This window comes from Homalodisca vitripennis, unplaced genomic scaffold, assembly GCF_021130785.1.
Source record: "Homalodisca vitripennis isolate AUS2020 unplaced genomic scaffold, UT_GWSS_2.1 ScUCBcl_6822;HRSCAF=14206, whole genome shotgun sequence".
In the NCBI taxonomy this organism is placed as follows: Eukaryota; Metazoa; Arthropoda; class Insecta; order Hemiptera; family Cicadellidae; genus Homalodisca; species Homalodisca vitripennis.
Genome location: NW_025782934.1, coordinates 17,192 through 29,222, shown reverse-complemented (window position 1 = coordinate 29,222; position 12,031 = coordinate 17,192). Strand labels below are relative to the sequence as shown.

The following is a 12,031-nucleotide window of genomic DNA, read 5'->3' as shown; positions in this document are numbered from 1 at the left end:
CATTTTTAAGTAATTATTATTAAACAAAATTCAGAACGTTAACTACAACACATTTAGTTTGACTATTTAAATCACTTTTTTTAATACCCTCTAATCGTCTCCTTTTCACAGGTGTTTTTTCATTTTCTCGTGAACTACCAGCTTCCTCCATTTTTAGTATGTAACTACACTCTCACTAACTAGTCAGATAGTACAATACGACTGGCACTGGCACTGGCAGGGTGGCAAGTCAAAGCTGCAGCGTCGGCGCGCGCCCCGACGCTTGGAATAGGCAACAATGTGCACACAGCGTTGCCAATTTGTGCCTGAGAGCGACCGATTCTCGACCTTCCTCCGCTTCACCGGTCCCATACGTGGCAACAGCGCAAATCCACCCACCCGCCGTATTTGGTGGCCGTGACTGTAGTTCTCTTTCTTTTTTGACTTTAGATGTATTAAAAGTTTTAAAATTATACTAAAAAAACTTTGCGTTGTATATAGTTCTAGAGATACAACCAACAAACTAATGCTTGGTTTTGTGTTCGCCTCATATTATTATTTCGAATTAATTCATTTCAATACTGATTCAGTATTCAATCGTAGTGAATGTACTATTCAATATATTACTTGGTGTCTAAGGACAAAGATGTTTCCGTTTATAAAAGAATGCGCTGTTTATATTCTTGTGACTCAATCTGTACTCCAGGTTGGAACGACAGTTACTCTTGAGAATATATTCAGCACACTGCCAGTCAGACAGAAGGAATTTCATAGAAACCTCAAGCGTGAATTTGTAAAAATGACCCAACTGTTGTACGCCTACTGTCTTGTGTCTACTGGAGTCAAGTAAGCTGATTTCGATCATAGTAGTTGCCAGACTGGATAACTAAATACTGAGTATAAGATCTTCCTCAAGAATTTCTTACTCTTTTTCTGCCCCTCTTATGCATGTTATCCTCGACTTCTCAATTAGACTGTCCACAAAAATATTACTTTGCCTCAAGTGTATTTCTTAAACACATCTAATTACTAATCTTGCAGTTATTTTTTAGGAGTTAGGACTATATTGTCTTCTTTACGCTGTTGAACAATCACATTTTCTTTCTTCTTCTTCTTCTCTCTGTTAATATATTTCTTGAATTCTCTATCCTGTTTTATTTTTTTATGTATCAACATTACTTTCTTATGTTCTATTCTGCATTGTATTGTTTGTGTAACAATAAAATACAAGTAGAAGTAGTGGAATTTAAGTGTTCCTTTGTCAATTAAGTGTTAATTTGTGTATAGTCCAAAATAATAGTGCTGTATATATACTACAGTGCAGTTATATGTGAATTAATTCATTTTATTAATTATTGACCATTTGAAAAATCAGTTTATTTGTGGTTTCTGTTGGGTATAATCTTAACTGAAAATTCTGTTTTGAACTTGTGCTAAACATGATAAAAATGTGGAACAGTTTTAGATCAAACGTGGACATGTAAATTCTTACTCTGTTCATAAGTGCATTAAAGGATAGCAAAACAAGTGGGAACAGAATTTGTTATACACTAGTACTTGAGAACTAGCCTATAGTTTTTACTGTGCTGTGACATTTAGTAGAGTTTTTCAGCTATTCCGATAGTATTTTATGAATCAGTGGTCTCCAATTTTAATTCCTAGATCTCTCTTATATATATATATATATGCATGCTTATACAGTACTTCACAATTGTTTGTTATTAGCCAATTACACACTAGAATTGGGTGTGTTTATGTTCCAAGGCATACAGGTATGCTGGATGCATAGATGCATTTGTCAATGGATTAATACTTTTTTGATTAGTTTTCACAGCAATATTGCTAATCTTTTTATGTTAACATTCCAGAATCACATGTACAAACCAAACAAAGAAGGGAGGTCGGATGACTGTGGCGGCCACTCAGGGGTGTGTAATAGTGTCCGGGACAACATTGCGTGTGTGTTTGGCATGAAACAGGTAGTTTGCTCTAGATGTGATGCTATTCTCTATTTTAACTTCTCTTCCATATACTGTACATAGAACAAAATTGAAGGTTAAAAATTATGTATTGATTGTTGTGAGATGGTCCATCCCTGCATCTTATACTGGAATCTCATATGTTTAAACAGTTTAATAAATAACAGTAGTACTAATATTAAACAATTCAACAATAAATTAGTTTTATGTGCAAATTTTTCAAGATGAATTTAGAACAGATTTGTTGTGATGTACATAAATAAGTGTATAAGATTATACTCAATTTTGGTATGCATGTTTATTGTCATCATTTACTTCTGTAAAAAAATCTTTTAAATCGCCTTTCAATCTTTAAAATATTTACATAGCATTTATTTTTGCAGTATGAAAACATTTTTGTATTAATAAATTTTTTAAATTTAACGATTTGTTAAATTGTTTTTCAAACTATAATAAGTTGGAACATAGACATTTTTTTGACAATGAACAACATCCAATAGAAATAAGTAGTCAATAAACATGTTAATTTCAAGATTAATAATGTTGTTACATCAGTTCAGGATTTTAAAGGTATTGTTGATTTTTTCATTCGTCCATACTACAGGGAAATTTATTGTTTTCAATTTTTAAATCAACAGTGTCATTAAAATTATCTTAGTTTAAATTTATCAATTTTAGCTAATATAAATAAGGCTAGTACCCATCTTTTTCTATAAAATGTTGTTAATATTTTTGTGATAATGCTTAAATAGGTTTTTATTACTTGATAATAAAGATTTGTTTTAAAATTATCATCAAATCAACAAATGTTTTAAATTCAATAATGCTTTGTTAGCCAATAATATGAAAAACATATTGCAGTTGGCCAGCCTGCTAGAGATGAAGACAGTGTTGCCAACCTCTGAAATGCTGGAGCAGCTGGGCTTGAAGGATGTGGACTTATCACAGTCAGTATTTGAGATGGAAGGATTCATCTCCTCATGTGCACACGGCCAAGGTCGCAGCACCAATGATCGCCAATTCTACTACGTCAACTCTCGCCCCTGTGAGCCTACTAAAGTAATTTATTTTTATCTAATTTATGTAACCTAAAGATTACTCGATTGTGCAAGATGAGCTCAATTTTCTTCCCTATGGCAAAAGTTTTTTTCTCACATCCTGTAGATTACAAGCCAGTTTCAGGATCTTAAATAGAATAATGGAACAAGTTGCAGTAGTACAGGTAGAGTCCAAAACCCTGTTTTCTTCCTAAATCACTGCTTGGAGTTATAGAGTTAATTGCAATATTGTCAGAAAGTTCCTAAAATCGTTGCTTGTCCTGAAGGGGAATCTTCTCAACCTACATTTGGGAGTATTGCTGTCAAGTACATCAACTGCTACTATGGTTGGAGCTATCTTTAATTTTTGAGATTTGAATTGTGATCCTTATAGTGGTGTTACTGATATATTTTGTGATCATCATAAAAAAACACTATGATCATTATAAGTGACAGGTGTTTACGTTTATCACAATGTTCTTCAAAAAGTTGTAATCTTCATTAGCCATGTCAGTCACACTACTGAATATGTTTTGTTTCACTCTTATATTCAGGAAATTATAAGTTGTGAAACATGTGAAAACAAACAAAGTATGTTCAGACCAGCATGGAAAATATCAGAAAACTCAAATTGTTGTAACAACTACTTAAAAATGCACCAGTACCACCTTATGGATTGCTGTTTTTTTCTGTCCATTGCATATGCTTTCTTCACCGTGTCAAATGTCTGAGATGTTGTCATGCTACTTTAAAAATTATATTTCAAAATCTGATTAATAAACAGAACTGTTAGTCGGATACAACCCCACAGCTAAAGAAAAGGAGTCACAGACCACTTCATTAGTAGTGTTCTGCAGGAAGAGGAACTTTTCATTCAGCAAACCCCTGCTTCCCTGCTTCAATAAAAACAACAATTCCAAGTACTTTTGCTTGATAAGGGATTGAATCATTGCAATCTTCTAACAAAAGCTATTTAATATTTCTTTTCCTGAGTTTTCTCAAATACCTGCTTTCAATTGGTCTGTTAATTCTTTGCTTCCTCTCTAGTCTCTACTTCTATTTTTTTCTACACACATTTTTCTTTTCAGTTTACTATCAGAATCAGAATCAGAATAATTTTTATTGCCATTTTTCTTTACAGAATTGACAAAGTCAGTCATAAAAACAATACATATTACAATAATGTACAGTTAAAAAACAAAAAAACAACACAGTAAAATATACTGGCCTACAAAAGTATGGACATTTCATATGATGGGATAAACGCTAAGCATTAATAGCTACCTCTGAATTCAGAAACTCGTTTACAGAGTAGAAGGCCTGAGTGATGAGCCATTTGGAAATTTTTGATTTAAAAGTTTGTAAATCTAACACCCTCAACATTTCGGGAAGCTTGTTAAAGAGCTTGATTTGCAAATATTTATGACTCTTGCTGTATTTGGTTAATCTCATTGTAGGCAAAACTAAGTCATTAGCATGTCGTGTGTGATAATTATGTATATTGTTAAAACTTGTAAAATCTTCTACGTTTTCTCGTACATGAATTAAATTTTGAAAAATAAAAATGCATGGAAGAGTCATTATATTATTGTTAATAAAATATGATTTACAGCTATCCCTATAACCTAGACAAAACATAATTCTTATAGTTCTTTTCTGCCACAGGAAAACTCTTTCTGCACCTACACTATTACCCCATAAAATGTTAGCATACAACAAATGAGAATGAAAAAAACTAAAGTAAGCAATTTTAAGTAACTTATTACTAACACAGCTCTTTAGTTTACGTAGTAAAAAACAAACTCTTGACAACTTTGAAATTACATTATTTGTATGCTCATGCCAGATAAGCTTAGAATCTAAAGTTATCCCTAAGAGCTTCACCGGTTTCAATATAGAGTCTTGCATTTCAATACTTCTTAGAGAGAATAGTATGTTTTCAGTTTTATTATCATTCATTTTTAAGAGATTAGACTCAAACCACATAGAAGCTGTATTGATTACTCTATTAGTGTTACTAAGAACATCATGTACACAGTTGCCCTTTACTATTATAGATGTATCATCCGCGTACAATACGGTATTACAGTTCAAATTGATTGGTAAGTCATTGACATACAAAATAAATAAGAGGGGGCCAAGGACAGAGCCCTGAGGGACCCCAGCAAGGACTTCTTTTACAGACGAATCTTGACCACCAACACTGACCATATGTAGTCTACCACACAAATAAGTTCTGAAGAACTGTAAGGTATCATTACATATTCCATAATACTGCAATTTATTTAATAAAATATCATGAGAGATACTGTCGAAAGCCTTGCTGAGGTCCAAACAGGGTCAATCCCAAGTACTCATGATCCTCAAAACTTGTCAATATCTGAGACACAAACATTGTCTAATGCCTTAACTGTTGAGTAGCCCGGCCTAAACCCAAAATTGGCTATTTGATAAGATTTGATTTACATCTAGGAAATCCATGAGCTGATTTTTAACACAAGTCTCTAATATTTTAGAAAAAACCGAAACAATTGTTATTGTTCTATAATTATCTACACAGGATCTATCGCCCTTTTTAAACAAGGGGATACTTTTTGAAAGTTTTAAACAATTTGGAAAACGTGAGGAAGACAAACTAAGATTAATTACATAAGTCAAGGGCTTGATTATAAGAGGAGCAATGAATTTCACTATTTTATTGGATAAGCCATATATATCCTCACACTTAGATGGCTTTAAAGATTTAACTATGGCACATATTTGTTTCTCGTCTATTTCTTTAAAAATAAAACTGACCTGTGAACTTTTAGCATTAGCAAGGTAAACACTGTGTCTTAAACTATTATTATTGTTGGTCTGATACTTACTAAGTATTTCCTTACCAATATTAATGTAGTGGTCGTTAAATTTATCTGGAGCTATCTGTGGCAGATTATCATCAGTACTAAAATGATTTCCTGCTTCCAATTTTATAACCTTCCAGGCAGCTAAGCACTTATTATTGGCTTCATTGATAAATGTATCATTACACCTTATTTTGGCTTCTTTAATTCTTTCTCTGTACATTTTCTTTTGCAAGTTATAGCAGTTCCTTAAAGCTACATTGTCCCTATAAGCTGGTATTTTCAACATATCCCCCAAGGTATTAACAATATTTCTCATGTTATGGAGAGACTCATCAAACCATTTGGAGTTACCAGTTTTCTTTTTATTTTGTAAATTAACAGACTTTTGAATCATTGGACAAAAGTAATTGTATAAACACATAAGATTATTTATAAAGTATTCAAAAGCAGCATTAGTGTCTGTAATTTCAAACAGACTATACCAATCAAACTGAGATAATTGTTCAGCAAATGAGTTTACATTATTTTCCTTTACTCTTCGAAAGGAGATCTGTTTCACCATAGGGGTTACAGATGGGACACAGAAATTAAACAGAATCATCTCATGGTCCGAAATCTGGTAATTCCACAGACAGCACCTAAAACAGTTTTTATCTAGATTTGTAACAATATTATCAATAATATTATTATACCTAGTTGGAGTGTCATTGACATGATATAAATTAAAAGATTTAAGTAAGTTAATGAGCATAACTGTATTAACATCATTAACTTTTGAAAAATCTATATTAAAATCTGCTCCCAGAACAATCTTACTCTTGGGTTTCCTATTACAAATAAAATGTAGTAAATATTCAAGATAAGTAAAAAATATGTTACTATTACTATCTGGTGTTCTATACAAGGAGATAAATATTACATTAAAAGTATTTACATATATACAAGCAGCTTCCAGAAGTCTGGGGCAGGTTAGATGTGAGACGTCAATTATTTCAAATTTAATATAATCTTTAATTAAAATAGAGGCCCCTCCATAGGGCTCGCTTCTACAATACGCTGAAGCTAATTGGAAACCACTGGGCACATATAACTTTACTTCATCCTCAAGGAGCCAATGTTCATTAATTAGAACAACATCACAAGTGGCTTCATCCAAGACCACTGCTAATTCGTTTACTTTATTTCTTATGGATTGAACATTAAGATGTAGCACATTCACCCACATATCCTTACCAGACCTCTGGAAACCAAGATCTAAATCACCTCTACAAAATTTAACACTATTTGAATAGAGGCTCGTCTCTATGGTGGTGCAGCCAGATCTGATAGTGGACAGTTTTCCAAAGAGGCCCGCTCTTCCATTACCCCATCTATGAGAAGCTCAGAAGTCGAAGTGAAGGCTGTAGCACACGTATCACCATCAGCGTTGGAGTTAGTCATATCCTGTGGTGCTCTCTCACCAGTGTTGTTAGAACATGCTTCCTGTTATGAAGGCAACTGTGAAACAGTCCCCCGGATGCCGACTGTACCATAGATCTTAGACACTTCTATCTCCTTGGTCTCCTCCAGTGCCTCACAAATTAGTTTAGCAAGCCAGTACTTGCCTCTTGCATTTAAGTGCATGCCGTGGCGAGTATGTAAATATCTATCTGCTCCACTAGCCCTAACCAGAGAAACATTAGGAAACTCTTGACTAATAGTTTCTAGGTTTTTATTGAATTTTCTAATCTCTTTATTAATACATGACCAATTTTTTAAGTCATGCCTAGTGGGCAAATCTACTAAAACTATTCTAAAACCGCTGTATTTGTCCAATGTTTCACTAATTGCATCGATTTGCCCTTTGAGCTTCATTGCGGAAAACGTCATTAGATCCACATGCAATGGCAAGCACATCATTAGGACCCAGTTCTTCACCATCAATGTTATCAAAATTCAAAATCTGCTCAGCCAAACCACCAGGCCTAACAAAACCAACAGCATCCAACGATTTAGAGTGTTTATTTAGGTGAAATGTTAAATCACGGCCATGGCTGTCAGCACATAATAGCAGTTTTTGTTTTGTTTGGCTACTTCTTCTTGTATTAATGTGGCATCTTTCCCCTTTTTGAGCAGACGAGTCTTTTCTATGGGTTTTTCTCCAGGTGTGAGTCTGTGAACCTACGTTTGAAGTATTGACAGTGTTAGGTATGATGATACAATCACTTACATCAGACTTGTCACCTTCGAAAATCACTTTGGAGCACTTCAAAGGAATTTTTTGAAGTGAAATCTGGACTTGACAATGCCTGAATTGCTTTAAATGCTCGCTGTTGCCTCCGACCAGAGATTGTGTAAACTTCCTGCCATTCAGTATCAACAGAAGGTGGTTTTTGATTGTTATTATAGGTAAGAGGGGGAAAGCAATTAAAGCAGGCAAATTTTTTTCGGACTTGAAGGATTCTGCTGTTTTTGTTGACTTGAACTTTTTTCTTGTAGGGTTTTAATTATACTCTCTAGGGTGCGTATTGTGTCAAGCATTTTTGTTGTTTCTTCCTTATAGATCACACAACGTCTACAATTCCCAGACTGAAAACAGCCCTCCTTTAAATTGCCCCTGGCCTCCTCTTCAGCATATATAATAAAGTTTTCATTTGCTTCTTTTTCGCTTTTTAGTTTCTGCTCCAAAGATTTTATTTCATTTAATAGTTGCTTTTCTCTCTCATGAAACAGATTTTTCATTGATTCAATGTTCTCTTCATAATCTTTTAACTTGTCTTCAAGTTCTAGTACATAAATAGAAGTTTTATTTTTTTCTTGATGGAGTTCTTGTTTTAATTCTTCATTCTCCTGTAAAATTGACTTATTTATCTCTTCGGCTAGTGAGGAACCATTTAACTGTTCAAAGTTTTCTTGGCTATTTTCAGAAGATAGTATATTTCTGCCTTCAGTAGAGTTCAAATTACATCTTGAACATGTCCACTGTCCCAAACAAGTCTTCCTTTTCCATAATCTTTATATCAGGTAGAGTTAGCTCAGCACATTTAAAATGGACCCATTTATGGCAAGATCCTGTACATAAAATTCCAGCTGACCTTACATTGTTCTCGCATATTCCACAAGGATATTTGGCCATAGTATTATTTGTAACAATTTCCACAACTGATTACCAATTTTTACAATGACTTAATTCATAAATAATAAACAGGTAACCAATTAATTAAGTACACAAATTACAAATAATCAGCCTTTAGAACATGCAATGTGTGTCTAGTTTTAATCAGTATATTAATTTCCAATGAAAGTCAATATGTGCCTGAAAAGTTCAAATGTAAACAAAACAATGTAAACAAAGCAGACACTGTCAGAGCAGAAGACACAGAGAGTAGAGATAAAGTCAGGTGGCCAACAGCTGACTTGACCTTGACCTGTTACTACAGGTTTGATGTGGCAATTGGTTTTTCAGGTTAACTTCTGCTTGATTGAGAATGACTGTCTGTTACTGTACTACAGGGAGTCAAATGCAGTGTACAACTTCCTGTCAATATTAACATTCAGTTGATAAATTTTCTGTAAGTCTCTAACAAATCTTTATAAATAACAGACCCCAGTTCATGTGTTGAGTGCTCCAATAACTTTTGAAGCCGTGAGTTCACTCAAACCTATCAAAATCACAGGTACACTTCCACTAAAAATAACATGTGCTTTCACCTCCTATAATAGTAAATGGCATATATATTAATTTAAATCTTAAAGTGGTTTATTAAATTTCAAACTGTATATCCCAGTTTGGTCTTTATATTTGAAGCAAACATTTTAATACACTGTATAATGTCAATTCACTGACTGTAAATATAAAAATTATAAAATAAACTGTCACCTGTTTATCTAATCTGTTAGTAGATTCAAAACCCTGACTTAACTCCCATTAGTTGATTTTTTCAGAGTAAACAGGTAATGTTTCTTTGTAATTAGTACTTACCTTCAATCAACACATGCTGCATGTTACATTATCCGGCCTGGGCACAAGAGACAGCTGTAGACAATCTTTTAAAGACCTACAGATCCTCACTGCACCCTCACTCTACATCCTGGAGACAATAATGTATGGCCTCTACACAAGACCTGCCTAGTCACCAAGACAGACATGCCTATCATACCAGAAATGCTGAAAACTATGCATTACCTCCACACAAGACAGCATGCTACGAGACCTATGCCAACCTATGCTGGAGCAAAATTCTTTAACCGTCTACCAGAAGCACTAAAGAGTACCAGCCGTAACCTGCTCAAGAAGAAGCTAACTGCCTGGCTGCTAGGGAGATCGTTTTACAGCCTTGAAGAATTCTTGACCTGGAGAGAACATGAACATTGACCACTTAGTATCCTCTGCTAACTTAGTATCCACTGCTTAGTATTCTCTGACAAAATTATTCAAATGCTTCATATCCTATACTGTTTGACACCAATTCAGATCTTGAAGATCTTGTATTAAGCCTAATAAACTCAATCCATATGTTAACAATGTTCGTGGAGAATTATCAGGTTATACCTGCATATAGAATTTATACCTGCATACATGGAGAAATTCTGTATCTCTTAGACTTTTTTCTCCCAACCTCTGAGGTTTATTTGAGAGTATTCTTCTTTCTTAGCGTCTATCTCATCTGTTATGTTCCACTTCTCAATTTTGTTTTTTGTATCTATTTTTGTTTGTTTGTCCTCGTATCTTTTACTTTTCTGTTCCACTACCAATTTACAGAAAAACCAGCAGTACTTCTGATATCACCATGGAGTATTCTTTTGTTCTTTTTATCTCTATTCAAAAATAGGATACTTTGTGAACTCATGTTATTTTTACTGTTTGTTTTTCCTTATATCTTTTCTTCCATCAAAATCGTCATTTTGAGAACTCCAATGTAACTTCACTCAAATTTTCTGCTTTTAATTAACTGTTTACTTTAGCAGACCTTTCAATTTAGTAGGTTTTTATTCTCACTCTAGTTCTCATTGTTATTTTTGTCATATTTAGTTTCTTTACCAATCACCAATCACCACTCCCTCATTTCCTCAGAACTCCATATCATTCCATCATCTTTCTCTAGCAACACCGTCAATTTTGCAGTAGTCGAAATAATACAAGAGGACAATACTCTTAAATATTTGGTTCTAAAGGAAACAAGAAATGTGTTATTACTAATTTAATTTTTACAAACTTAATTTGTTCAATCCTTGTTTTTTCTTAAAAAAAACCATACCAGCATGCATTACTTCCTGTTACATTAAAAAAACTATAACATACTGAAGTACTGAGGGGCAAATCTAGAATTTCCAAATCTTTAGATGTACTTTTGAGTGGTACCGAGCAGCTGTTTGTCTACGAATAAACGCAGCTGACTCACATGCATTGTGCATGCACTCAGGTGCTGCACAAACATAATTATAGAAAATACTAATTTAAAAGTAAAAATATTATTAACAAAAGTAAGATAATTATTTAATTAGAGAGCAGCATTTATGGTTTTAAAATTTAAAGTACAGCAAAAAACACGTTTTAACGATCAGTAATTTGTGTACAGTCGAGATTCAAGATTCAACTTATACTGAAGTTAACATTTTGTAAGTCCAGAGATGTACTGAAGAGATGTCCAGAGAATGTAAAACAGATGCTTTTGATTATTATATAACCCAAACTCTAATCTAACCTAAATGTCTAATCATCAGAATGTTATCCAATTATTTATTTATGTTAGCAAATGTTTATTTATTTTTTACAACGTTCTCTCTGTTTTGTGTGAAGGTTACGAAGGCAGTAAATGAAGTGTTCCACCAGTACAATATGCACCAGCAGCCGTTTGTTTTCTTGAACATCCAAAGTGCGCGAGACTCAGTGGACGTGAATGTCACTCCAGACCAAACGTCAAGTTTTCCTAGAACATGAGAAACTACTCATTGCGACTGTCAAGGTATTAGTATCGTTTCTCATGGTGTAATCATTGCCACTGTCAAGGTATTAGTATCGTTTCTCATGGCGTGATCATTGCCACTGTCAAGGTATTAGTATCGCTGAAAGCTGACGACTAGTTGCGAGTGACGTTAACTCGGCACCTGTTACTGTTCCGGACAGCTGTTCGGTTGCTTGCTTTGTTTGTTTACGACTTGTGAAGTATGTTCACATGATCAAAATGTAAAAAGAAAGCGTAGCTATTAT

The 12,031-nt window shown here is 33.9% G+C and overlaps 1 protein-coding gene across 1 annotated transcript in view; it reads left to right on the top strand.

The window, feature by feature from the left end:
- Positions 1-531: 531 nt before the first annotated feature.
- The window catches only part of LOC124373958 (mismatch repair endonuclease PMS2-like), a gene marked incomplete at its 3' end in the record, with an annotated part of 28,167 nt that continues 16,667 nt past the window's right edge, over positions 532-12,031 (top strand). Inside the window, 6 exon segments of the mRNA XM_046832267.1 lie at positions 532-825; positions 1,848-1,908; positions 1,911-1,958; positions 2,820-3,017; positions 11,621-11,734; positions 11,736-11,786. Of these exon segments, the coding sequence (XP_046688223.1) occupies positions 626-825; positions 1,848-1,908; positions 1,911-1,958; positions 2,820-3,017; positions 11,621-11,734; positions 11,736-11,786 (672 nt within the window).